This window comes from Chroicocephalus ridibundus, chromosome 4, assembly GCF_963924245.1.
Source record: "Chroicocephalus ridibundus chromosome 4, bChrRid1.1, whole genome shotgun sequence".
In the NCBI taxonomy this organism is placed as follows: Eukaryota; Metazoa; Chordata; class Aves; order Charadriiformes; family Laridae; genus Chroicocephalus; species Chroicocephalus ridibundus.
The window spans coordinates 46,554,825-46,581,251 of NC_086287.1; the positions used below are offsets into that span (position 1 = coordinate 46,554,825).

Below are 26,427 nucleotides of genomic sequence, written 5' to 3' on the forward strand. Positions count from 1 at the left end.
AACAATACTCAACACAATCCTGCAGAAAGGATCTTTAACCAAATTAATTCAGACTGGCCTAGTTGTGACCCTGTCACGTATGCCGAAGCTGAAAGCTCAAAGCAGTCAGAAATGAGACATTTTTAACACCTTTAAACATGATGGGGGGACGGGGAAAACAGCAAATTAGTTAGCAAATCCTGCTAGACTGGAGAGATTTGAAAACGTGGGGGAAAGGTTTTTGGAAGCTAAAAATACACATGCAAGAAAGATGAAAAAAGCAACCTTTAGAACACAAGCAATCCATCTGGAGAAAAATAATCCAGAACTACAGCAGATGAGAACGACAGGAGTGCAGTGATGTGGAGCAAGTCTGAAAAGCAAGAGTGGGAAAAACTGTACAACATTTTCAATGCACCATAACAGCAAAAAAAGAACAAAAATGTCAGGTTTTGACTACATAAGTAAAGCCCCATAGGCCAAAAAAAAGGCAGAAAAAAAAACACTCTCTGTGGGCTTCTGGTATGACTATGCTTATCACATTATGTACATTTAAACATATCCCAGAATGAGGAAAAAAAAAAAAGGGTATATTGGAGAGAATTCAAAAGAGAAAAAACTGAAAGCTAGGAGATTGAATTACAAGAAAAGATTAAGGGAATACAAAGCATTACTTCACTAAATGGTGACTAAGAGCAAGGGTACAAGCATTTGAAGAGTATAACACACCATAGGGAAAGAAGGTATGTTTGAAATGGAGATGCAGAAATATAAATGGAAGATTTAGACAGAAGCTTACTGATTTAGCTGGCTACAAAAAAATGCCTCCAAAAGGAAGGGTTAGAAGCCATAGCAACTGGAGTTTAGAGCAAACGTAAAGGACAGATGAGACGAAGAGACGTGATTTTAGCCAATAGGACTTCTCTATCTTAACTTATTATGGTATGGTAAAAAGACTGTGGGAGGGGATACTCCTGTATCTGGCAGTAAAAGCTATATATTTCACTAGGTTCTTAAAATAACTGAAAAAAGGAAACCATACCAGGGCAAACTACACTTTTGAAAGGATCTAACAGGATACCAAATCTGTGTAATTAGTGATCTTATCATACCCACACAGCTTTCACCAACCATACCTGCTAACATTGTGCTTTTTTCATAAATACTTTTTAATTTCTCTCTTACCTTAAGAGGCTTGTACCAGAATGGTAGCTCAGAACCAGGGCTGAAAAAGTGCTGACTGGTGCACCAAAGAATATCCTCATCATTGATCCTCCCTTGCCTTACAACACAGACCAGATGAGGATGATAAACCAGAGTTTTATATCAGCTGATAAAGCAGCTCATGTAATGACGCAGCTGAGATTACCCTCTCTGAATCATGAGCAGACTGGAGAGCAACTACAGAGCCTGAAGGTGAATCAAGCAATTTCTCCCAGAGACACTTCTCTCCACAGTACCAGGCCACCAGACAAATGGCTCATTGCAACCCTTGCACACTGGGAAAGCTCTGCCAAAAGTAGTAACAATCACAGGGGCCTTTGAAAACAAAAATTTTTAAAAAGGGAAAAATGAAAGAAAAAGGTGTGTGTGGGGGGGAGCTGCTCAAGAAATGAATTCCACTATGATCAAGTTATCCCCCAAAGTGAAAAGTTTTGAATAGCTAATTTTCATCTCCCGCAACAAGTCGACGGATTATATGATCTAAAACTTGAATCCAGCCCATATTTCAGCTTTAGAAATTACCTAGTTCTGCATCCTCAACTCTCTTTGTGCGTTATCAACTGGACATGACTCTTCCCATCCTAAACTATTACTGAACAGCTGTTGTGCTCTGCTGACGAACAAAGCAAGATACGCACATTTTCTTCACTTGTCTATTTGCCAGTTTGCAAAAAGATGAAGGTTTTCCCTCGTGTACTAAATGAGTCAGAGTGGGTTCAGCTCTCCCATAAAGTAGCAGTATAGAAAGATAATTTCATTGCCAAAATATGCCTACATATACATAGAAAGGTCACAAATAAATAGCCAACCAAAGCTTGTTTGGCAGAAGTATAGTAAGCCTCACCTTCAGTCCGCAAGTATGATATGAAGCTTGGCTCCTACCCTTCCTGAAACGGTTGGTGGCTGCTCTCCTAGAGGTTAGTCACTTTTAGGAATGTTAGGAAATGATGCTGAAGCCTCAGCTGAAAAACTCCCTCAGCAAAGTCAACTTAAGTACTACAAGCAAGATGCTTATTACCCAAAGAAATATGAAAAGACCTACTAGGCACTCTGAATGATATCCAGACTTAGGAATGTATTCCACAACATGGAATGTATTTGTTCATCATTGTATTTGAAACCAGAGTAAAGTTCCACAATTCTGTTGTATTTATGCTCTCATGCTATGTTTGCATACCTCTGTAATTAATTACTTTGCGTGTTTATTATTCAGTGGGTCTGGAGCTTGCTGCCTCTTTGCTATCATAATCCAGCAACTAACTGCCACGCTAAAGCCAAAGCAAAACAAAATCACTGATGAACACGCACAGAAACAGAATACACATACACTCACCCTCATAGAGGTTTCTCCACCGTGGGGCTGTTGCAGCCTGAAGACTTGAGCAACCATGTGTTCTGTGGAGGGGTGCAACAGGATACGTCGGGAAGCCAGTCCCACCATTACATATCTGCCCATTGGAGACAGGCTCACAGAAATGGCATTAGGGCCTATGAAGAGAAGAGGGATTATTTCTCTCAAAGGTTAACATCCCTCCCCATGCTTCATCCTCACAGCTTCTTCATTCTCTTCCAGCATTCCCATAATGTATGGCGTACTAAGCTCACTCTTATAAGGGGTACAGAAGAATACGGAGAACTGCACAAGTATAAGTTTTCATAGAATCACAGAATGGCTCAGGTTGGAAGGGACCTTCAAGATCATCCAGTTCCAACCCCCCTGCCATGGGCAGGGACACCTCCCACTAGACCAGGCTGCTCGAAGCCCCATCCAGCCTGGCCTTGAACACTTCCAGGGATGGGGCATCCACAGCTTCTCTGGGCAACCTGTTCCAGTGCCTCACCACCCTCACAGTAAAGAATTTCTTCCTGATATCCAATCTAAATCTACCCTCCTTCAGTTTGAAACCATTACCCCTTGCCCTATCATTACACTCCCTGATTTTGTGAGGCCTTTCCTTGCTGCAGGCATCCTCTCACTAAGGCAATGAAGTTATTTAAGGAATAAAAAAAACTATCCCTTACCAGCTCCCCCATACCAGCACCTTTCATGTCCAGACCATACCACAAGCTTCTCCCAGTAGTACTATATTTGTGGCTGGTTGGAAGGCCAATAAAATATTTCTTGCTACTACAATCCCTAATGTTCAGACTATTGCATACCCCCACCCAGCCTGACTTCTTCCTGCATGCTTACCAAATCGCTTTGTGTAAAGCATCTCGCCCAAGTTGTGGGGAGCCAGAGAATACACAGCCAGTATTCCTTCATCAGGGAAGCCTCTTTGACTGCTGGGAATGAAGGCTGCCAGCAGCTGCCCATCGGCAGAGATATCGCAGCTAGCATCGTTGTAAATCTTGCAGTTTTGAACAAGTACGTTCACAGAGGCTGCAAAGAAGAAAGGAACAGTGATTAAAGCACTCGCGTTCAACAGAGAATAAAGTAAGATTTAAACATAATGTTGGAGACCGGACAGCTCATGCAAAAGGCACGCAAGCATTTAGCTTCCTCCAAAAGTTTATGAAACATTAATACCTGATTAATGTAAAACTTGCTCCAAAACGGAGATAAGACACTGCAATGAGCCCAGGAAATGAAATCTGCTCACCTCCTGAAGCCTTCAGCCAAGAAGTAGTGGCAATTGCACTTTATCAAACCCCTCCTTTGCTGAGCATAACACCATCCTTTGCAAAGGACAGCACAGTTTAAACAAGTCTCAAATCGTGACTCTCTGACAAACTCCAGCAGTGGTAGCATTAGAAACAGTACACCTTAATTCATTTCCCCTTCCCTTGTGGAGCCCCTAGTTCCAGCTCCCCTTATCTCCAATAAACAGGAGATGAGGGAGAAATTCCTCACTGCAGATACAGACACTCATTTCTAACAGCTGATTTTTATACCAATCTTGGATAAAGCAAGTGAGAAAGGGCAGTGACTTCTCCAGCCAGTCCTCCATTGAATTACTCCAGTATTTGAGACACTCATGCAATCAGTGAAGTAACTGTTCGGCAGACCAGGCAGTGAGCAGCAATTCACAAAACATAAGTTTTACTTTAATCTCTGCTGGCAAGTTGCTGGGCGACCTCGTACAAATCTCTTCCCCTCTGTGCCTTGCGTATGCAAACTACAAGCTCTTTAGGCTACTGAATCTTACTATGCACTTGTGCCCTTCCTAGTACAATGAGGTTCCAAGGCTTTTTAGCATTGTCATCACCAACAATGGTGGTTCAATGGTGGCTTGATAAGACAAAGATGGAGTTAAATCCCTCCCTCAGCCCATCCTAAATGCGCTCCAGTTCTTCACTAAAACGGCTGCAATTATTTCAGGAGGTCTAAAGTGCATACACTATTCTGGGAATGGGGAAATTTCAAGTTCTAGTATTTTCATACTCAAGGGGATAGAAAAATAGAAAAATAGAAATAAAACCCACATTTGCAACATAGAAACTTTGCATGCTAGAAGACCAGACACCCGTCTCACATGCTTGAAGCTATAAGCATCATATGGAACACTATGTCAACTCCTACAGTCCACAAATGCTCAGAAGAGAGAACCATCAAACCATGCCCAGCCTAGAAGTGGCTTTGATTTTGTTCATCTAAATTTGCAGATGAGTTTGTGGAGGCATTTCTTGGGCTAGGTTCCTTATTAGCTTAACAAAAAAACAGTGCTAAGAATGCTTTGTGCATACTTCTGAAAGTCTGAACTTCCAAATCAAATTAAGGCTGCAACTCAATGCTTTAACAAACTGGCGCTGCTGCCAGAAGAAACAATCCCTGCCCTTTCTTTCCAACACTTCTGTGGAAAGCAAGCTACATCAGGGAACTGATATGGCTGAGAAATTACTGACTGTTGTCCAGGTCACTTTTTAGCCAGAACAGTTTCCCAACCTGGTTCGCCACACAGCCACATAGACACTTGCAGCAGCAGAAAAAGTACTCATGACAGGGAAGCAGACAGGACTGTTTGTTCTTCCAGCATTGTTGATTTAAAGCACTCGCTGAATCCCATCTCTAGTTCTTCTAGTCTCAAAGACATTTTTCCTGGGAACTGCTTTCCTACATGGTTCAGTATCAACTTCTCCTGTTCCATTTAAGAAACTCTGATGAAAAAGACAATGAGGATAAAAAGTGGACTATGTAATTACATTCTGTACCAAACCACCTACACCTGTACTCTAAATTTATTCAACCATTTTTTTCAGTCTCGAAGCCGCTAAAAACAGTAATTTTCAGCCTAGTATAAACAGAAAGGTGCTGAACAGAAAAAGGTAAATAATGGTAGTGACTGCCAGTGCTGTGATAACAGAATCCAAAATACACACGGCCCTTCAAAGAACAGACGGTCCAAAAGATGGCAAAATTCCTGTGCGCTTAGTCTGAAGCTAGTTGAACAGAAAGACAACAAAAGAAAGCTTAAAGACTATACTACATAATTTTTTTAAAAGGCAGAATTAAAATTTGCCTTTTTTAAAAGAGAAATCTGGGCTTCATGCAAGTACTCATGTCATCACAAGAGAAGATGAGCTTCAACACAAGAACTGCAGTGAACGAGGTAACGGATACATGACAACATGCTGCACTACATAATCCCCATCAAATTGGGAAGATTCCTGCACGGTTCTTCAGTCACTTATTTCAAAACCGGTCCTATTTATTAGCTTTATCAATGGTCTGGGCACAGAGTGGAGCTGGTTGATGGATTCTGTTGATAAAGTTGGATAATTTCATTAACGGAGCATGATCAGACCACACAGTGAACTGAAGTACACAGAGACATAACGGAAGTGAAATGAAAGAATTCCACAGTGTATTAACATTTACAAATTTCTGCTTTACCGAGGAACTTCTCAGCTGGAAACAAGAGAGAGTTAACTTTGGTGATTATAGCAAAGACTGAGCCACCCACCCAGCTTAACAGTGGAAGAGATGGAAATCCTAAACTGCACTAGGGAGCACACTTACAATAGAAATATGGGTGCTAATACACAACCTTGTGCTGAGACCACACGCAGGATACCGGGCACGGCTTTGGTCAGCCATGTTCAAGAAAGATTAAACCCTAAATAGTAACAAGTCCAGCAAAGAGCTAGCAAGATGACTGGGGAAAATGAAACATGTATTTTATGTTTTAAAAAAAAAAAAAAAAAAAAGATAATTGCAAGGAAATGGGATTGTATTTCCAAAAAATACCAAAAAGTAAGTGCCAGAAAAAGTTCTCTTCACAAATAATGTTGACAGGTCAATAAGTGAGTAAAAGCAGACATTAAGTTTGGAAATTTGAAGATTTCCACCTATCTGCTATTCCCGAGAATAGTCTTTCAACAGAAGTGAAAGGGGCAAAGAATTTAACCAATTTTAAGACAGCATAAGAGGAACTATAGGATGTGCTTGCCTAAGACAGCAGGGAGCTAGACTCAGTGGTTAAGGGGGTCCTTTCTCACCAATTCCTTTGTAGTTGTACTCTTAAAAAGCAGTGATCTAAAAAAATAAATAAATAAAAAAAAGGAGGAATGGGAACTTATTGGACAGTTGAATATTGAGACTCTCCCAGCCAAACCTGAGTTAAGTACTTAAAAGAGAGCCAAGCAACAACGCCAACAACATAGCAAAACTACACATTACACAGGGAGAGCATTTGCCAGATATACAACTCTAGAACACAGCCCCACTACCACCCCCTGCAAAAAACTTTGATTATAAGAAGAGAAAATATAGTCCAGTCCCTTTCTTTGGGGTCTAAGAACTGTTCTCTCATTCCTATTCTGCTACATATTTTTGTCCTGCATCTCTGGGCTCAGGATGCAGTTTCTGTGAGGTAGCCACTGTTTCTCTACAATGTTGTCATTTAAAGCTCAACATTGGAAGGAGTAAGATTTTATACCTGCTTCATCAGACCAAAGGTATAGGTGTCATTTAGCCCAGGGACCCTTCTGTACTGATGAACTCCTGGTGCTTTTCAAAGAGGTGCAAGAAGTTTTAGAGGGGACAGATACTGATTTCTCTGTGCACAGGCCGTGTTTCTTCCTTGTTCCTGTAACTATTGAAAAAATCACAGTCTATAGAAACCATGCTGCTTCTCAGCTTTTAAAGTTTGGGTTTTTTTAATCTAATGCAACCTTGGACATTCATAGGAAGAGTCCCACATCTTTACATTTGTAAGGTAAGAAATGTTTCTATTTCTTCTGTACCTTTTACAGTTTCACGGACACTGCCATGTCTTGGAGATATCCTCGCAGTTTGTTTTTCCTTTCCAGGTCCTCTAATCTTCTTCCTCATCCAGCATTTATTATGTCTTTTTAAAACAATGTTGGGTTTGGATCACCCAAGGGTCACCAACAGTCTATTTATCATATAGCATATGTTCTCTCATTTTCTATCTACATAGTTTCCACCCACCCTCTCCCCCCTCCTTTTTTTTTTTTTTTGATGAGCCATCCACAGTGATGGCCAACATGACTGCATGTCTTGTTCTTTTTAAAGTTTGTTGTATACCGTGAATGCCTCTTAGCAAAACAGATTGTGAGCTCCGCTGCCAGAAGTGAACTATCTTTCCCCCTTGATGTGTGCCTGGAACATAAAACATCACAGATGCAAGTTGTGCTGAACAAGAAAGAGCATCCTTTATTTCAGTCTTTCAGTATCTGATTCATGCTGGCATTATGCTTCTTTGCTCTTCCCTCATTTACAAAGGATGAAGGATTCAGGTAACACTTACACCTAGAACACCAAGGGAGCCTACTGTGCCAGCAGAAAAAGTCTAAATGTGAGAGGTGGAGATCTCAGAAAGCTTTAATTTTAAGGAACGTTTCCAAGACCTAGGGAGGATGAAGATATCTGTGCATTTGACAAAGCCACAGGCTATTTGATTTCTTTGAGCCTGAGGCCTGATCTATGAAAATAAAGCCAATACAGAAGATTTTAGGGGAAAAAATTGCTATTTTTGGAAAATCATTTACAAAAAGGCTGCCCTTTCATCTCTTGTTTTCTTTTGTTGTTAATGCAGCCACTGAGCTGACAGAATAGATCAAAAGAAACATCAGACAACAAATTAATCAAGCTGTTGTGCCAACATGGAGTGCTTACACCTACAGCATAATTACGCTTGAAGCTGGGAAAGACCAGGAACACCGGCAGCAACAGCACTGTTTGCCAAAGGAAAATAGTGCTGGCACACCATCCATTCCCAGCCACTCTTAAGGGCGACACTTTCTTAACAGCTGCTCCTATTTACGCATTGTTTAGCATGGTTTTTTCCCCCCCTTTTCTTCTTTTAATTTCTTCTGCATCCCACTGTGGATCAGTAAATATTGATCAAATCACCCTCCTCAAGTCCCAGCCAGTATTAGAACAGGACAAATTCTGGATGCGTGACTAAATGCAGGAGAACTAGACCATTTCAGCCACAATGGCGAGAAAATGAAATAATGAGCAGTGAGTAGCATGAGAGAAACTATATTCAAATGATACAAATAAGAGATAAAACCTTCAAATACTTTACCCGTGGAAAGACTATATTCTACACCGATTCAATACTTTCCTCTTAGCTGCGGGAAGTTTTAAGGATATAGAACACTTACTAGAAGAATATTAAATAAATGCTAGAGATAGCATTGCCTCTGCTGACAAATAAATTCCCCACCCCAATGCTGATACGGCTGATAATTACAGTTTAAGACCAGGTCGTGTTCATTTCAGAGTTATTAAAAGCAAAACTGGCAAAAGGAAAGAAGAAATCTGAAGTAATCTTTCTCCATTTTGCAATTAATAGAGAGAGACAGGGCAGAGACTACAATCCTACAAGTCCCTGCAAAGCCATTTCACCAAGATTGCTGGAGTCCTCTTTCGTGCACTTGCTGGATTGAGCATTAGCGAGGTCGCTGCTGCGGAGCGAAGTCAGTCCAGGGCTGCGAAGGGTGCTGGGGCCCAGCCGCTGAGACCACAGGACTGCGCTAGTCACACCGCTGTCACTTGCTCAGGTGCGTCCGCTTCAGTGGAAAACATCCGATTTCCAAACTATCTTTTCTTTGTTTAGTTATAACAGGAAGAAGAGCTGCTCGGAGATGGGAGGTCGGCCACAGAGTCATTTCTTTGATGGAGAGTGGAGCTGGCAGGCAGTCCCAGACTTCAGCTGCGTCATTTCATCTGCCTGAACTCCCAAACCACTTGTAGCTCAAGTCAGACCGAGACAGTGCAATAGCCCTCTCTGCGTAAGTGGACTCTCCCACATGACCACCTCTCATTTATGGGAAATTATGAAGAAAAAAGGGAGCTATTGAGGTCACATGCTTTACTGGGAAAATAGTTTATTTCCAAGACCACGGAGAGTCAGAAAAAACTCCTCCAACCCACCACTCCACTGTTACACATTTAACTTCACCGTATCTCTACAAATTTGTGCACCTTGGCAAACTTGCAGCTTGCCTTCGTTCTGTGCCTAGGCAAGCTTGGCAAATACCTGGTTTAGAATGAGTGCAGCTTCTACATCTTCATACATCCCTACTAGACCTTGGCAGAAGGCGATATGGCTAACGATCTAAAATGTCAGGGCTGGGCTTGGCATGTAAAAAAGAAAAACCAGAATAAAACTGAACATTTCCAAATGATGATAAATAAAGATGGACAAGCCAAGTACTATGAAGCACAAAGTGGGGAGTCAGAAGGGATAGGTATGGGCTTGTAGTAGGAACTCTGCCTGCAAGAAGGGTACAACAGAATCCGTAGCCCAGTTTCCAGCTAATTGGAAGCTATTTTAGAATGGAAGTGTCCCGGTAGGGAAGAGGGAGAAGACTGAAATATTGAAGTCTTGAGGAGCAGATGGTTCTTATTTTCTATGGAATTCCATAAATTATAAACAAACATCTTATGCCTTTTTTTTTTTTTTTTAAAAATCAGCAGCCTTCTCCTCAACTGCCAGATGAGGCAAAAAAAAAAAAAAAAGCTATTAGCAGCTGTAGCACTCTTCAAATACTTTACAAGCTTTCAGAGAAGTCCCAAAGAATTTAAGTCAGTAGCAAGATGCTTCCCCTTCTGAATTCATCTTTATTCCATTCCAGAGTCTGGCTGGACCATGGAAAGTATTGCCACCGCGTGGCAAAACTTTGCCTTGAGCACTGATCCTCAGCCTACAACTTTACTTTAGTACTACAAAGTTTGGCACTTAACAAGACACATCAAAGCACCGGCACATGAATTCACCACAGCATTCCACTTTCAGGGTGACACTGCATGCTCCTTCTCAAGAGACAGAATGGTTCTCAAGGACAACATATAAAGCATCTTCCCCCTTTACAATGTCAAGGGCTAGCATCTAGAAGCAGGGCTTCTATTTCCCACCAGACTATAAACATCACACCACAATATTCTATACAATGTGAAGGAAGGAAATGAGACAGAAACACCAGATGCTGTGTCACTCCTACAGATAAAGTAAGAAATCTGTTTGTAATGGGACGGGCTACTGGTGGTTTTCCCCTAGCTTCTCCGATTTCCTGGGGACTGGGAGATAAATGGCCCCCCACAGGTTGCCCAGAGAAGCTGTGGATGCCACATCATTAGAAACGTTCATGGTCAGATTGGACAGAGCTTTGAGTAACCTGACCTATTGAAAGACGTCCCTGTCCATGGCAGGAGGGGCTGGACTAGATGACCTTCCAACCAAAACCATTCTGTGATTCTATGATTTCAATTTGCCACATCTCTGCTGCTATGGTGTCAACTACATGTGCTCTTTTTGTGCGTTTTTTAAATAACGGGACAGTACACCACAGAGACCTCTATTGTTAGATACAGAATTTCTAGAATTGCAGAACAGACAGGGATGGGGACTGGGAGAAACTTTCAATGGCTTTAATTTCAATGGCTACCTGTGAAAGCAGAAGTCCTGGAAACAGAATCCCCATTCTCCCTAAAAAAGTCAGCCCCTTAAAGCAGAACCCAATCTGTTTTTGCTGACAAGTCAAGCAATGAATTTCATATATGCACAGAGATAGCCTAAACTAAAAAGTCACTATACAAAAAAATATTCATGAATATCTACCTCCTATCTTCAACCCAGGCTGCCAGAAACATTTCTGCAGCTGTGCAGCAAGCTATATCAGGATACCACTCTGGGTTAAAAATAGCCTTTCTAGTCAAGTTAGTTTTAGCCCTGAAAAAGTCATTCCTTGGTCAGCTGACCACGAGCATCAAATATGCTTGTGTCTGCATTAGGAAGTCTCTTCCAGTGCGAGAGCTAGCTTATGCCATAGAACGTACGTAAAACTATGGTCTAATTTTCACAAAGGGAATAAGAAAACAAATAAATAAAAATCAGCAATATTGCTCATATTCTTGACACTTTCACCTGAGACATGGGACAAATCACTGCTTTTGTAAATGGCTAAAAGCTGCATCTACTTCCTCTGGCTTGCAACACTGTGGTAAGCAACAGACCAGGGCCCTGATTCCCAAAATGTTGCACACCCATACTAGCTTGGAGAATTCAGACACAATTCATTAGCAGGTTCTAATGTAAAGGTATAAACACAATATCCCTCTAGAAACTTATTGGTAAAATAACGAGGAGACTGGATACAGAATTCTTCTAAGAGGATCGCATATTCCCATGAGAATGCTCACAAAAAAGCCCCATTTATGCACGGATTTGCTGATAGCAAGAATACACAAGCTAGACAGAGCAGAAACAGCTCTGCTCTGTCTTATAGTCAACTTTTTCAAAAGGCTAAGCATTTTACAGTTCCCAATGCAACAAGACAAACAAGTAATCGAAGGCCTGCAATATACAGCTACCTTTGGAAGTTGCAAGAGCTTATGGTAGCTCTAGTTTGTATAGACTTAAAAGAAAGTACTGGTGTCCTTTCCAGCTTACCATTGCTGATTTCAGGCAGATCAAATTTAGTGAAGTCCCACCACTGGAGCCGGTAGGTGGTGTTGGCAATGTTGCTGGCCACAGCTGACTGTCCATCCCCAATCACAGCACCTACCAAAAAAGGAAGAAATAATTAGCAATTTAACTTCCAGAAGATCATCCAGAAAAAGAGCTGGGGAGACAAAACCATAGAAAACCTTTTAAAATCCAATACACAAAATTCTAGATTCTTAAAGAAACCTTATTTACAGAAATGGGAACACCTCCTAAATAAGCCACAGAGCACAGGAAATTAATAGGAAAGCGCTTCCCTGCAACACATTTCTGAAAGCAAAGAATATTGATGAGAGATAAGACTTGCCCAGACTCACAAGGCAGAAATACTAATCAATTCATTTGGTGGAAATGCATTCTGCTTATTGGTACTAGTGAAGCTATATTTTCAGACACAAAATTTTCTAGTACAGCAATGAAGGCAGACCAGAATATATGCTAAGGAAAAGCATTGTCCTGGCATATCACACACATTTGTGGATGTAGGTGATCCCTACTACTACTGTAGACTCCACTCAGAAGATGCAGGTTGCTTATAATATTTACCACACAGTAATGACTGTAACAAAATATTAGCTGGGAGGACCTACAAGCTGGCCCTTTGCTGCCCTGGGTAGCCCAGCCTACAGCAGGCAGAGGCTGTCCTGACTCCAGGCAAACAGCATTACCCTTGCTAACCATCCAAGGATTTGGGCAACAGCCCAAAGCAGAAAGCTAAGCAGAATACTTCATAAACTAGCACAAAGAACATAATTTTCCAGGCAGAAAGGAACTGCCACTGGTAACTCAAGTCGGCATGCATTTGAGAAAGCTCAAAGGTGTTAAATGCAATCACTAGGGAGAGAAGTGGAGAGAAGAAACTGTCCTCCCATAATAGTACTACTGTCAAAAAATCTCCTGCTATTTGCAGTCTCTAAGGCCTTCATATACATGCGGCCCTCGGTACTACACACACATGCTGGCACCCAGAGAAACTCAAGGTAATAGAATTTGATAAGAGAGCAAAATAAGATCATCCTCAAGCACAAATGAGGAAAAACACAGCCTCCAGAGTCTACGCAGTCTGAATTTCAGCACCTCCACAGTGTCTCCAGCGAGAAGCACATAGAAAAGCCAGTGGCTTCACTTTCCCAGAAGGGCTGGCTCAGGACTCTGCTGCCACAGCAGCAATAGTGGAAGAGACATCACTTTGACAACTCTGCATTCAGTACACAGCAGGGCAGCTGCAAGTGCAGAGAGCTAAAAGCTTGCTAACTGCTAGTATACCATAGAATAGTTCGGATTGGAAGGGACCTTCAAGATCATCCAGTTCCAACCCCCCGGCCATGGGCAGGGACACCTCCCACTAAACCAGGCTGCTCAAAGCCCCATCCAGCCACGCCTTGAACACTTCCAGGGATGGGGCATCCACAGGTTCTCTGGGCAACCTGTTCCAGTGTCTCACCAGCCTCATAGTATAGAATTTCTTCCTAATATCTAATTTAAATCTACCCTCTTTCACAGTTTAAAACCGTTACCCCTCATCCTATCACTACACTCCCTGATAAAGAGCCTCTCCACCTTTTCTGTAGCCCCCCTTTAAGTACTGAAAAATTAAAGTCATGTGGAGGAAGATGAGGAGGCTCGGGTGACTGTATTTTTACTTTTCTTATCAAATCCCAGCAGAATGCTCAGGCTTATTAAAGAAAAAAAAAAGAGCCTGAAAACTCACACACTAATGGGATTTTTTTTCTGAAAAGTAAAGAATAAGGGGGTGCAGGGCAAAGTAGGGAAGCAAATTCTAGAATGGTGCTGATAAAGAGAGAGAAAGACACCAAGAAGGCTGCTGCTAGTCCTCTTTTCATTGATAAGCTGTCTTGAGTTCTGAGTTTTGGTTCTAGAGAAAGCTGAGAAATACGCCAAGAGCAAGACTTCCGAGCAGCCAGCTTTACACCGTGTACTCAGCTGTGCCGGGCCTCCAGCAATCAACAAACCTCCGCCGTGCGTCTGCTCAGTCTCTGTATCTGCCTCTGTCAGACACAAACGTATCACTTGGAGAGCAGAATTAAGAACATTTCCATTGCTCTTACATATGCCCAAGGCCTTGTTCTCCATATCCCCCCAAAACAAAGGGCTCCTCTGAACAAAAGATACGCACTGGAGAAAGCAGATTCAATGCATTAATGAAATTACGTTTTGCAGCCAGAAGTGGAAGGACGACAATTAAATTTTATGTTGCTTCATATTTAAAAGTCTCCTCATTGCAAGCCTGGGTTTGGTAGCTCTTGGGCAGCTCTTCTGCTGTCTTGCCTCCAGCCACCAGGTGGAGAATAGAAAACTAGTTTCTGTACAAATTCCAAGCAGCGGGACTTGCCGCAGGGAAACAGTAACTACCAATAGGTTGCAACCGCCTTACAGGACTGAGTCAGACAAGGAAACACTGCAAAGACAGGCAACAGATGTGCTACTCAGGGTACATAATTCCAGAATACTGATCTTATTACCGATGAACATTACAAAGTCATCACCTGTTTTGCAATGAGAACAACCTTTGTAGGCATAGGAAGTAATAAATAAACTGGAGAATAACATACCCTAGGAGATTAATCGTGTGTTCTCTCTGCATCACAGAAGCCTAGCAACATCACTAACTGCCCCACAAACAGCAAGCTCACCTGGCTCATACAACTGTTGTACTTACTGCTACAAGTACCATAAAAAAAAAAGCTGTTAGCAAGTGTTTTTGAATTTTTTTTCTGTAAAGATTCTGGTCTTCTCTTCTCTTTCCCCAGAACCTTCAGGTTAGTTATGGTATTCATTTAAACCTTGCATCCCCTTCACCTCCAAAGGCAGTCACATCCTACATGGAAAAGCTAACAACAGAAAAAAAGCAGTGCCTCCTCATCTACAGGACAGCTCTGCAGAAATTTCAGAGCCAGCAAAAGCCACCGACTAATGCTAGTGCCTCAGGTAACAGATACCTTTATCAAAAAGATCAGGACCCAGGGAACAAGGTTCATAGAATGAAAGCTGCATGTTCAGAACGTTTTGGTCCATTTCTCAAAGGCTCCAAACCAGTGTGCCTAACGCTAATGGCAAATCCATGATCTACATGTTTTTATTAAGTAATCACCTATACTTATACTAATTATGTAATTGAGAAGTGTAATTATTAAATTATATCTAGCTACATATTACAAAGTGGAATAACATTTGTATCACAAGTCTTGCCAGGCGCCTCCCACAGGCACGCATGCACTGTCCTACAGTAAAGACGATTAAAAGCACGCAAATTTTTCAGACATAGGAAGGAAAACACCCCCCCCAAGTACACAACTACGCCATCCTAACCTCTGTTGTTCGCTTTTTCCATTGGTTGATAGGGAAGATTTGAGACCATGGGTGGAAAACTTAAGAAAATTAAAATCCTCACTACAGAGCTTTGGTTCACGGCGCAGCACGAGAACTCATTCTCAGCTGGCTTTACCCAGTCACAGAGTCCCAGCCTGGGTGAGAGCAGAAGAAGGTGCTGTTGCCTCTTAAGTTCCAGTGTAACCTGGAGGCAAACAGCACACTTCAGCTTCTTAAATGTGGGCAGATCTGTTCTTACAAGCAGCAGTTCTCACCAAGCACTTGACAGTCTGTCCTGATTCCTGGGTCTTCCACTGTTTGATGGGATCACAAGTGACTGCGGTGGGTACCCAAGGGTCTTGGGCTTGTCATCCCCACAAACGGAATGACCTTTTACTGCAGAGATGATGTAGATTTCAAAATGCTGAAATCCAAAGTGAAGGCCAATTGAAATGCAGCGAACGTAGGTTTGATTGGCAGCTTTCCTGCGTCTGTCTATCACTGCGTAATAAACACTGGGTGATGGCAGAAATGAAGATAAATGCTTTCAGCAGCTCCCCCCTTCTCCCCCCACCACCCTGGATCTCCTTCCACCCCCACTCAGCACATGACAAGAGAGTTTAAAGAGTGGGGGGAAAAAAAGGTCTTAACAAAGACTTAAAAAAAAAAAAAGCTCAAATCTTTTCTTATAGGCCACCTACACGTGAGAGATATTTATCCGTCAGTCTCAATCCCCTCAGAGGGTCCAGCTCATCTTGGGATGTGGAGAAATGAACCTTTGCCAGTCAGCTATTGCTCATTTGTGAATCAAGCCATGCAAGCCAATGTCTGAGTTTAGACCAAAAGGGGGGGAAAAAAAAAAATAAATCGGTGCAAACCCACTTTCCACAGCACTCCAGCACTCCTTCAGTGAAGAGCAGGATACTTCCAAACTACCACTATCAGACTCTCAGAGGAAGAGCTATTACTCTAGAGCTACCCAGGGCTTGGGGTACAAGTTCCAAGAACACGGAACATCTACATATCGTGAGAATTTCTAACCCATGTATTTAACAAAAACCAGAGTTAAATTTTTTTTCTAGGCTAGACCCTGTCTTCTTAAATTTTTAGTGTCTGGCAGGTCCCCCTCATAGTAAGAGAAAAATTTAAGATGCTTACAGATAAGCTTGAGGAAGCTGGAGAAGTCCCTGAGCTAATTTGTGACTCAATTTGAGACAGTGATTAGGCCCTGGTATAAAATTCCCCCTAGATTAGCACTTGCATCTTTAAGCATGAGTACCTTTGAAAAGTAATTACCTCTTTATGAGCCCATTTGTAACTGTAGCTAATGATACTGAGGTTATCCTACACTTGCAAAAAGGATCTATCACAGCTGACAAGTTTTACATTTACTAGTTCTAGATTTACTATAATCCAGGCACCAGGAAGCCCAAAACGCAGGACAAATCTATTTGACAAAGCAAAGATAAAGCTCTTTGCTGCAAGAATACACCAGATTCTCTCAACCAGTTCTGAAGCAATTTGAATTCAGCTGAAATGTGATCACTGATCTCTGAGATGTGAAAGGTTCTTGCACATCTCCAACCCTAAAGTATTTTATGGGGCAGCCTGGTTTTGGGAACTACCTTTGATCACAGTAAATATATTAAATCCTGAATATGAATTTGACAAGTCCCAGCAAACCTCTGTTCCAGGCTACCATGAAGACACTGCCTTTGAAGTGGCTGAGCTAACGATCTAAAACTGAGTGAATGCTGTAGAAAAAGTGTGCACAGCAACCTGGTATTTTCAAGGATTTATTTTGCTTGTTTTAAAATGTACCAGCAAACTGTAAATAGGAAGCGGGCAAAATTATTTTCTTGAATGGATGCACAGAGTGTTACTAAGGGTAGTTTGGCATATGCTAAGCACTGAAGGGATCTCAGATTTGATGTTAACTGGGAAAGCCTCAGAGAGGTCTACGCTCTCTGAAGGCTGAACCCTTCAAAAGGCTATTATTCTTCCTTTCCCCCAGATGTACACAATAAGAAGAAATGCAATTTCCCATTCATGCTCATTCCTATTGCAAGATTTCTTTTTAAAAGGGGCAATGCTTAGCATACCAAGTTCCACAGTCCTATCAGCTATGGGAATTTGAGCAGGCCACAGCTGCAGGTAGTGAAGATGACCGTCCTAATAGGAGCTCAGTCAAGTGCCCAAGGGCTTAACTCACATTGCGAGCAATGCAAGCATCGTACAGGAAAGGGAATTTTCCAGCCACAAGTTTCAGACTTCAAAAGGAAATCATTTTATTTGCAAGAAACACAAACAATAAATGAACAGATGCCCTGCCCAAAGCCTCCATCCCCAGTACAGTCATGATGGCTCCTTGACATCTTACCTTCCTGATGTTAGGAGATCTTCCTTTGTCTGATCATATAACAATTAACATAGAAATGCATCTGGGAAGCATTTGTCTTTGATGGTAGGGTCCAATTTTCCCCGCAGGGAAACTAGAAGAGATTAAGGTCCTTTTCAAATGCATTCCCATCTTACTTGAATTGTTTGCAGTTCAACAAGCAAGCTGATAATTTTTCTTCTTAAGAAACAGAATTCCCGCTTCTCTGTTGTTGTTCACAACAACATAGAGATGCCCCTGCTCATTTCACCCTGCTACACACGGAAGCTGGAAAAATCAGATATGAAACAGCATGGTGAGTTTCCAGAACCAGCAAGAGTTGAGCCACAAATGTTAACGTAGAACCTCTCAGATGAGGAAAACCCTGTAGTCTCCTTGGTGACAAACAAGGTATTTTAGCATACCTTTTACACGTACATACTGGAGCAAGCTGTTTAGGAAGTCCTCATCCTACCCAGGGTGACCAATAAGGAACAAGCAGTTTCATTTCCTTGCTATAGCTACCTCAACCCTCTCAGCTGCTGTTAGTGACAGGTTATGGTTTAAGTCTCCAACTTGCCAAGAACTTTCTGCAACCATCCAGTTATCAGACAGGTACTGCTGAACAGAAAAAAGCCAACCAAATAAATAGGAAGAAATTCCTTCTTTATACCTCCTAAATCACTACCTAAATCACTACCAGTCATCCCCTCAAGTACAGCCTTGCCACAATGAAAGTCTGACAGGATTTAAAATCATTTTTGTACGCTATTTTTTTATCTGTAAGGTTCATAATCTCTCATGCCATCATGAAAAAAAGATAAAGAGAAACAGCATCTGAACTGTGGGCATACCAGAGTGGCTTACTCACACCTCACCTTAGTGATGAGTGGAGAGCAACAAAACTGCTCAACAACTGCTGGAAAAGAGAAGGGATGAAAGAGACAAGGGAGAGCCTGACTGACAACTGAACACAAAGTAATAGTTGCATCTTGTTACCGATACATAATTATTTAGCTTATGCTTCAGAGGGTACTTCATTTGCATAGCTTAAAAGTTCATTCTTGCAGGGTAGTAAGTACAATTCACCAGACAACCGAAGCCTCAAACGCTGCTTGCAAAAGAAGCAGAGCTGTAAGCCTTAGCCGTGCTCTTACATTTGTGCAACACTAATGAAGCCAGTAAGCGCAATTTTCCTCTTTATAAGAAAACCTTTATGAACAAGGACTTTTTAGGTTCAGCTGTTTGTTTTCTTATTTGTCACCGATGATGCTTTTAGCTGCAGTGGATGGGCAGTTCTGTGGGAAGGCTTCACTCCATTGATTGCTTTATGCTATGTAACAACACACGTGCATACACATTTTAAACAGGAAAACCCCACTTGTTTAGGGACCACTGTGAGACTCCTGGACTTCCGATACTGGGTACAGTACTGGAATGGTGTGTGGAGGTGATGCCTAAAGAACAAAGTTAGAAGTTTATCAAGAATTTTTGGTTGGGACATGGTTGAGGCATCAAAGACCGTACCTAACCTTGAATAGGATGTGAAATGAAACAGTGTCTTACGTGGTCTTTTGCAGTTGCTGACTTAGACATAAAAGACAGCAAAAACATAACTTCTGGACCAAATTTGAGCCAAAAGTGTATCCCAAACTAACCTTGGGTAATTATAATGCTAAAAGACACACCCCTTTGTGAATAATGAGCATGCCAATCGGGTAGCCTCCCAAAATGTTTTAAACATGAGCTTAGATGCGTATGTATAGATTGGTTAATAATGATTCATTCATCACTCCTATCAGCTGTATCTTATCATTATAAGTATTGGGCAGCTTGAAACGTGAGGTGTGCTGGCTGTTGTTAAATGCCTGACGCTCCATTCTGCAGAATTGAAATAAAACCAAATTATCTCGACTCAGTGTGTTGATTGACTCTCGCACACCGGGTGAAGAACCCTCATTTAGGGACAACAGAGGTACTCCATGAAACACACAGGTGGAAATAAATATTATCAGGCTAGACAGTCAAGACAAATCTTCCTGCAAATAGGGATGCTGCATCATTAAAGAGCCTGACAGGAAAAGGTTATGGAAACAGAAAGAAACATCTGTTACCGTTGGCTGAAACAACTCACAAGTTGTTTTGAGAAGTGGGTGGGCAAACAAGCTTTCGCCTCTCTCATTTGGGCCCCTTGCTGAGAAGGGGGGACAAGGCTGGAGCCTTCCCACCAGCTGAAGCTGTTAAAGGAAGTTTCTGCAGACATTGCTGCTTGTTTTGAGACCGTTTCTGTATTTCCATGTGACAGTAGCATGTGTTAGAAGCATGCCTCATACTACCACACGATTCAAGCACTAGAACATGTTTCCTGCAGTATAGCCTTTTAGGGAAAATATTCAAGCACTAAAAATAAATAAAACACAGATTGGAATGTAACTAATGTTTTGTTTTGACCTTTTTTGCATATTTTCAACCTTTTATATTCTTTTGTCTGTATGCATAAAGAAGCCCTAATAAAAAAAAAATGAGTAAAGGGTTGGAAAAAGGCGTTTATGCTTTCTTCCTAGTTTCTGTTATTCCATACACCATAAAATCATCTGATACTTACAGAATCAGCTGTAAGAGCCATCAGCTACTGCGCTGGCATGGGAGTCATTTATTGGAAAATACTGGGGAGATAAAGACACCTTTACCTTGTCAGTGTGAGGAGAAATAATAATCAGTTATTGTTACAGTAATTTCCCCATCTAGAGGTCCGTACCAATCTACTAAAAAAAAAAAAAAATCAGTAAGTAATACATTTGAAATCAGCTCCCAGGCAACTGACACTGCAAGAGAAGAGTGGTTTTCAGAATTAAACTGGGGGGGGGAGCAAATAAGGCCAGGACACACTCCTAGATGAAAGGTCAGGAGAGAGTTGAATTTTGCAGTTTCTAAAGAAACCTGTATTCTCTTCCTTTGCCTCTCTTTGAACCTGCACATGAGGACATGTTCACAGCCCTCCTCCATTCTAAGCTTCCAGGAATAGCAGGTGACTCTCCAAACCAAAATGCCACATCTTTCCTGACAAGAGTTAAAGTTTCACAAAATCCCATGAAGGTGAACTAGGAAGGTCTCAATACCTAATCTGTACTGTGTGTCACTTGGGCTCCTCCATCTGCCAGCTCTGCCCCTTGCAATGCCTCCGCTCTCTCCTGTCACTCACTAAGTCCCTTGCATCATTTCCAAGCCCTTCATTAAATGCTGTTGGAAGTCTGCTTTTTAACCTTCACGTCTGTGTTTATTCTCTGCACAAAAACAGAGCGAAATCTGTGCCTGGCAGGCATTTCCTTTTGTAAAACTCCTTCTTCTTTCCCTTTCTGACTTTTCAGAGCATGAAATGTGCCTGCTAATCCTAATTGCCTCGGATGGAGAGTCGCAGAGACCAGACAAAGGGGGCAGCCTTCCACCAAGGAGCTGTGAGCAGGCACCAGACTCTAAGCTCTCGAGTCCCCAGAGCTCCCATCTCACTTTGCCACATTTCTGAAGAACACAAGGACAAACTTCCCCAAGTAGCTATACCAGGAACAGGGACTTGCCTTCCCAGACTTCCCCTTTCCTGCTGAAATGGCCCTGCCAGCACAAGAGCCCATCTGAGCTCATTGTGCGATGTGACCCAAGCTGGGCAGAGTCCTCAAGTATTGCTGCTGTATGTCAAAGCAAAAAAGCTAAATATCTGACTTCTAACAGTCATCTGCCTGTCTGCATCCTGGTGCCGGCTCTCTTACCAAAGAAAAAGTTTGCAAGGTTCCACTGGCAGGTCCACAGCGGGCCTTTCCATTAGCAGTGCCTTGTTTAGTAACACAGGCACTGAGAAACTGAATCGTTATGGTATTAAGACACTTTTGCCTCCAACATCATTAAAGAAGTTAACTTTCTGGTCTAGCAGAGTTTGTCTGGATTCAGAGGAACATTTCCACTGCAGCAACAAAAAACTCCTTCACAGGGTTGCTGTCGTTGCCTAACCAGAACGCCCCTACCACTCAAGGCTAATGCTTGTGTCCTCCACAGTTGTCACACCACCCACATTGTCTACTAGGCCAACTGCAGTTCACTCGTCTAACATAGATGCTAACGCAGTATCAGACTAATCCAGCCTTGCCAAAACTGCTGTATATAGTTTTAGATATTTCAGAGCTCCTGCAATATTCTTGAGATTTTCTTGTAGTGGATGTTTGCCAAGACACTTGCCAACTTCAGCCCATATTCCACACAGGTTATACTTTATCATCAACTCCATAGCTCGTACATTAGTGTGGCCACAGTTTCAGCTCACATCAAATAATTTGTCCCTTGAGCAGAGGCTCAAATAGTGTTGTAACAACAGTCCCACCTAACCAATATAGCTACGCCACCAGATAGATGCAAAAATAACAAGTGAAACTGCTTTTACACAGAAGAGCCTTTTTCATTGTGAGTATGCATTTTAACTAACATGAAATCCTATTAATCCAAACAAATCAGCAAGCCAAATGCCTGCTACCGCCTCTGCAGCTCTTACTGCAAGAATGTATGCTTAGCACAACTTTAAATGTGCGTGTCTTATGCCAAAACACTCATCTGCAGTGGAAAAAAACTCAGCAGTATCTTTGCAGAGCACATGCACGCCTTATCAACCACCAGGTTGCAATAATACAAACTTCCACTAATCCAAGAAGCAGTGTGTTCCCTAGAAGGGTTTGAATTCCTGAGATTTAACTGTGTATTAGTACAACACCACGCTTCCAAACTGGAGCCACTTTTCATTGTGGAAATAGCAGTATGCGGTATTAATAAAACCTCCAAGCTTTTATTCACACATTCAAAGCCTTGTACTTGCCAGTGAATGGAAGACCTGCAAAAATTCTTACTATCCTTAAACACATTTCAGGACTGCTATATTACAGCACAAGCCCTGTGCATCCAAACTTGCAATGAAAACGCTGTGTTAGCTGAGTGACGTGGACTGAGCTACCACCACAATACAGAGCACTAAGATAAACACGCTCAAGGGTTGATTACATTTCACAGTCATAATATCCTGTGAGCAGGATAGGTCTGTTGAGGAAATACTTGTCTGTTCTGAATCTGTACTCCTCCAGGGGAGGTTAAGGTGAAGTCACATGCTCTCAGAGAAAAATGCACCTCCATTAATAAGAATGCAGGTCCTGACAACTTAAATAAATTCCATATAATAAACTAACAAAGTGTCCTAGGGGAAAGGAAGAGCTGACAGGTGGCATTTACGAAATATATTTTAAGAGTGCGCTGTACTCATTAAGAGCTTCTCAGACTGGTGGGTCCTGCACAGTTGCTGTGTCTGCAAAGAAAACAGGCACTAACCTTCCGTGGGGAATACAAAGCTGGAAAGAAATTGTTGAAGGGAACAATTTGTAAGGGATCCCCAGTCTGATGGGCAAAAGAAGAGAAGGCAGGACAGGAACTGGGAACTAAGAAGCCAGGCTCACTGTTTCCTGGGTAAAGCAGTGAACAGGGAGACAACCAAAAAAAGCAGAAAACGAGCAAGCAGGGAAAACACAAAATCTAACAACAGTTTAACTAATGAGAAGGCAGTTTAAATTTAAAGCATCACAAGATGGAAAGGAGGAAGCTCAGGCTGGAAGAACACAGTGGAGAGCCCACATTGTTTCAACTGGAAAAGAACAAAGTAAGAGAAACCTACAGCAAATAAAGCACTTGGCTCTCGCAATGCTTTGAATATTTTTTGATGGAGGAATTTTTGAGGGTGGTTTGAGATGACCTAAATGACAGCAATGGAAACAAGACTCATTCCTTATCACCACTAGCAGGTTCCAGCACCTGGGCGAATCCACAGGGATCTCCACATAGAGCCAATGCAGAGATTCAGGCTCAAGGGGTGACCCAGATCCTGGGGTATGCAGAGATGGACTGACAAAGCACACAGGTCCACACCCTGGCGGACCACTGTGTAACAATGTGAAAGTAACGGTGTGACATTCAGACCAGAGATGCAGCATCAGGGCTCCCAGAGGGCAGCAGGAGTCCCCCACGGAGTTCAGCCAAGCTCATAACCTTGCAGTGACTTACATAAACCAGTGCCACAGCGGAGTTCAACCCAGACAGGTCCAAGCCACTGCAATTACAAAAGCAACTACAAGACGAAAAGAGAATAACGCTTTATCCCATTATTTTAAGGAGTATTAAAAATCAAACTCAAAGCCACACATAGAAAAATTAAGACCTACACTCAAGACAGTGCATCCTAGCTACTCATCATGCAGACTCTGTGCTGCACAAGGGATGGATACTTCAGATGGGTTTTATTATTTTTTAGGGCAGACTTGACCTTAATCCAGCTTGAATTATCTCATAATACTTCTAGAGGATACTAAGCATAACTGTCCAAGAAGCTGCTATCCAATATAACCACCACAGCTACTCCACACAGCATTTATAAGCAAGAGTGGAAGGAAATTCAGACGATGAAGGTAGGGCAATCACAATTTACTCGTTTGCGGTAAGATTTTAGACTATACGCAATCAAGATTTGGAGCAGGCCATGCTTTACTGGAGGTTCGGGTCACAAACCAAAAAGAAACTGTGGTGAGAGGCTCCAAGATCTCATCCTCCCAGCAGCAGAGACAGAGGTCCAGTTCCTATTAGATCAAAGAATCAACAGTGGTACAGCCTAGAAGATGATGAGCACTCCAGGTCAGCCCAGGAGTCAGTGTAAAATTATAGTCCCAAAGGCTTCATAAGTAGGAGGACAGCAAAAGTTAGGTAGCAGCTCCCTAAAAATCACAGGACTGGAGGGACTGATATCCAGTTACAGCCAGTTTCTTTGCAAGCAGAGAAGTTATGACAGGGCTTTGCCTTCAGCTTTCACTGTTTCCTGTGTTAACAGACAAGCATATACCTAGCGAACGAGGGGTCTTCCATGGAACCTCAACAGCCAAGCTGGGCAAGAAGACAGATACACACTGCCCTCGCACCCCTTCTATGCATTCCACATAGAGGACTCAATCAAGTCCTTAGCTACATGCTTTCTCACCTCACCTTTCAAAATCTTGGCAAATCTGTTAATTTCACATGGCCTATAAACTCCTCTAAACTTCCTGTTACTGACTCCCTCCCCACCACAACTTAATGTCTTCCAGCATTTACCATCAGCCCTTCTCTCTCATTCCATCTTGCTATGATTTCCAGTTTATAAGTACTCTTAATTATTTGTCTACCCTCAGCCCTCTTTCTCCTGCATCTTCTTTCCCTTCCAGTCTTGTCAAAGTAGTTGTGGATTTCCTTCTTGCTTTTCAGTGCCCTCATAATGGGAGTTTGGGAGCGTGTATTGGGGAAGGTAAGGGGGGTTGGGGGTGATGAGTGTTTGTCTCCTTCCCCCAGTCATGCTCCCCACCAGATTTTTGAGACTGACCTACCCCTGGTTCCCATTCCACCATCTATTGTGAGACAACTCTAATGAAAACTGTCACCAGACCAATTTCCTCCACTACACAACTTATCTCTTCTACTATGGCACCTCAGGGAAGACAGAGAGATCTGACTGGGTTGGTCTGTCATGAACCAAAAGACAGATCCTCAAACAACTCATGTGTGTAGCACACCAGGAGACACACATCACATGGATGGGAGCATGCATGCCCACACCGTGAATGCTAATACGAACAATTGTTTGAAAAAAGACAAAGTGTTTCTCCAGCTTAACTGAAACCCACGCCTGCAATCCCAGCTGCCTCATCACCACCTTTGACTCATTCCTCAAACCCTCCCCTCCTCCAGCTTCCATTTCTCTCTGTGCAGAATCTCAGTTGCTTATAAGAAAATTACAGTGACTTTACTTCCTCCATCCCTTCAGCCTTCCCTTCCCCTCCTGGAGTTCCTCCCATCACATACAGAAGCACCTTCCCAAGCACTCCACTGCCTTCTATGCACTCCACCTGCCTCTATGATTTTAACCCCTTCTCCCTATTCCTTTCATGCCAATTTCCATCCCTTGCCATTTGCCAGTACACATTTTTATGCTCTTCTCTTTCCTCTCACAATACAAATATGCATTAACTCCTTGCGTCTCTGAATTCCTGAGACCCTGGGTCACATTTTGGATACCTTAGGTGAGAAGGGGAACTGCATTCACTCCCATGTTCTTCTCATCTCTAGCTCTCAAACTGCATCATGTGAACTCCCGGCAGTCATTTTTCTTTTTCTGACGAGTCCAGTTTGTTTCCTCTCCAGCCTACCTTCCATCTCTCAAATACTACTAAAGCTGCTCTGCTTCTAGTGACCTCCTTCCTGGTCGAAGCTCAGGACTAGTAGTTGAACTGTCATCATTATACCATACTTAGCAAAAGCGATAATATTTTTGATTCTTGGATTACTCCTCCCTTGCCTTCTGTGAATGACTTCCAAAATTACCAATCTCACCACCCCCAAAGATGCTGAAGGAGACAAATGAGCAATTATGAACATCACCACAACTTCTTCCACACTGATCTCTGTGCTTGCTGCCAGCTCTGAAGTTATCTGATGGGTCATAAGCCACACCTACGTACTCCTTCCCACCCATTGCTGCAAAAACAGGTGGGTTGA

General features: G+C 42.3%; 1 protein-coding gene across 6 annotated transcripts in view; it reads right to left on the reverse strand.

Annotated features, from left to right (window-relative positions):
• AMBRA1 (autophagy and beclin 1 regulator 1) overlaps positions 1-26,427 on the reverse strand; it is a 137,876-nt gene that overhangs the window by 40,922 nt on the left and 70,527 nt on the right. For all 6 annotated transcript variants that reach the window (XM_063331897.1, XM_063331899.1, XM_063331896.1 and 3 more), the window contains 3 exons: positions 12,069-12,179; positions 3,398-3,586; positions 2,537-2,691 (listed from right to left, as the gene is read on the reverse strand). In XM_063331897.1, the coding sequence (XP_063187967.1) occupies positions 2,537-2,691; positions 3,398-3,586; positions 12,069-12,179 (455 nt within the window). The remainder of the gene's footprint in view (positions 1-2,536; positions 2,692-3,397; positions 3,587-12,068; positions 12,180-26,427) is intronic.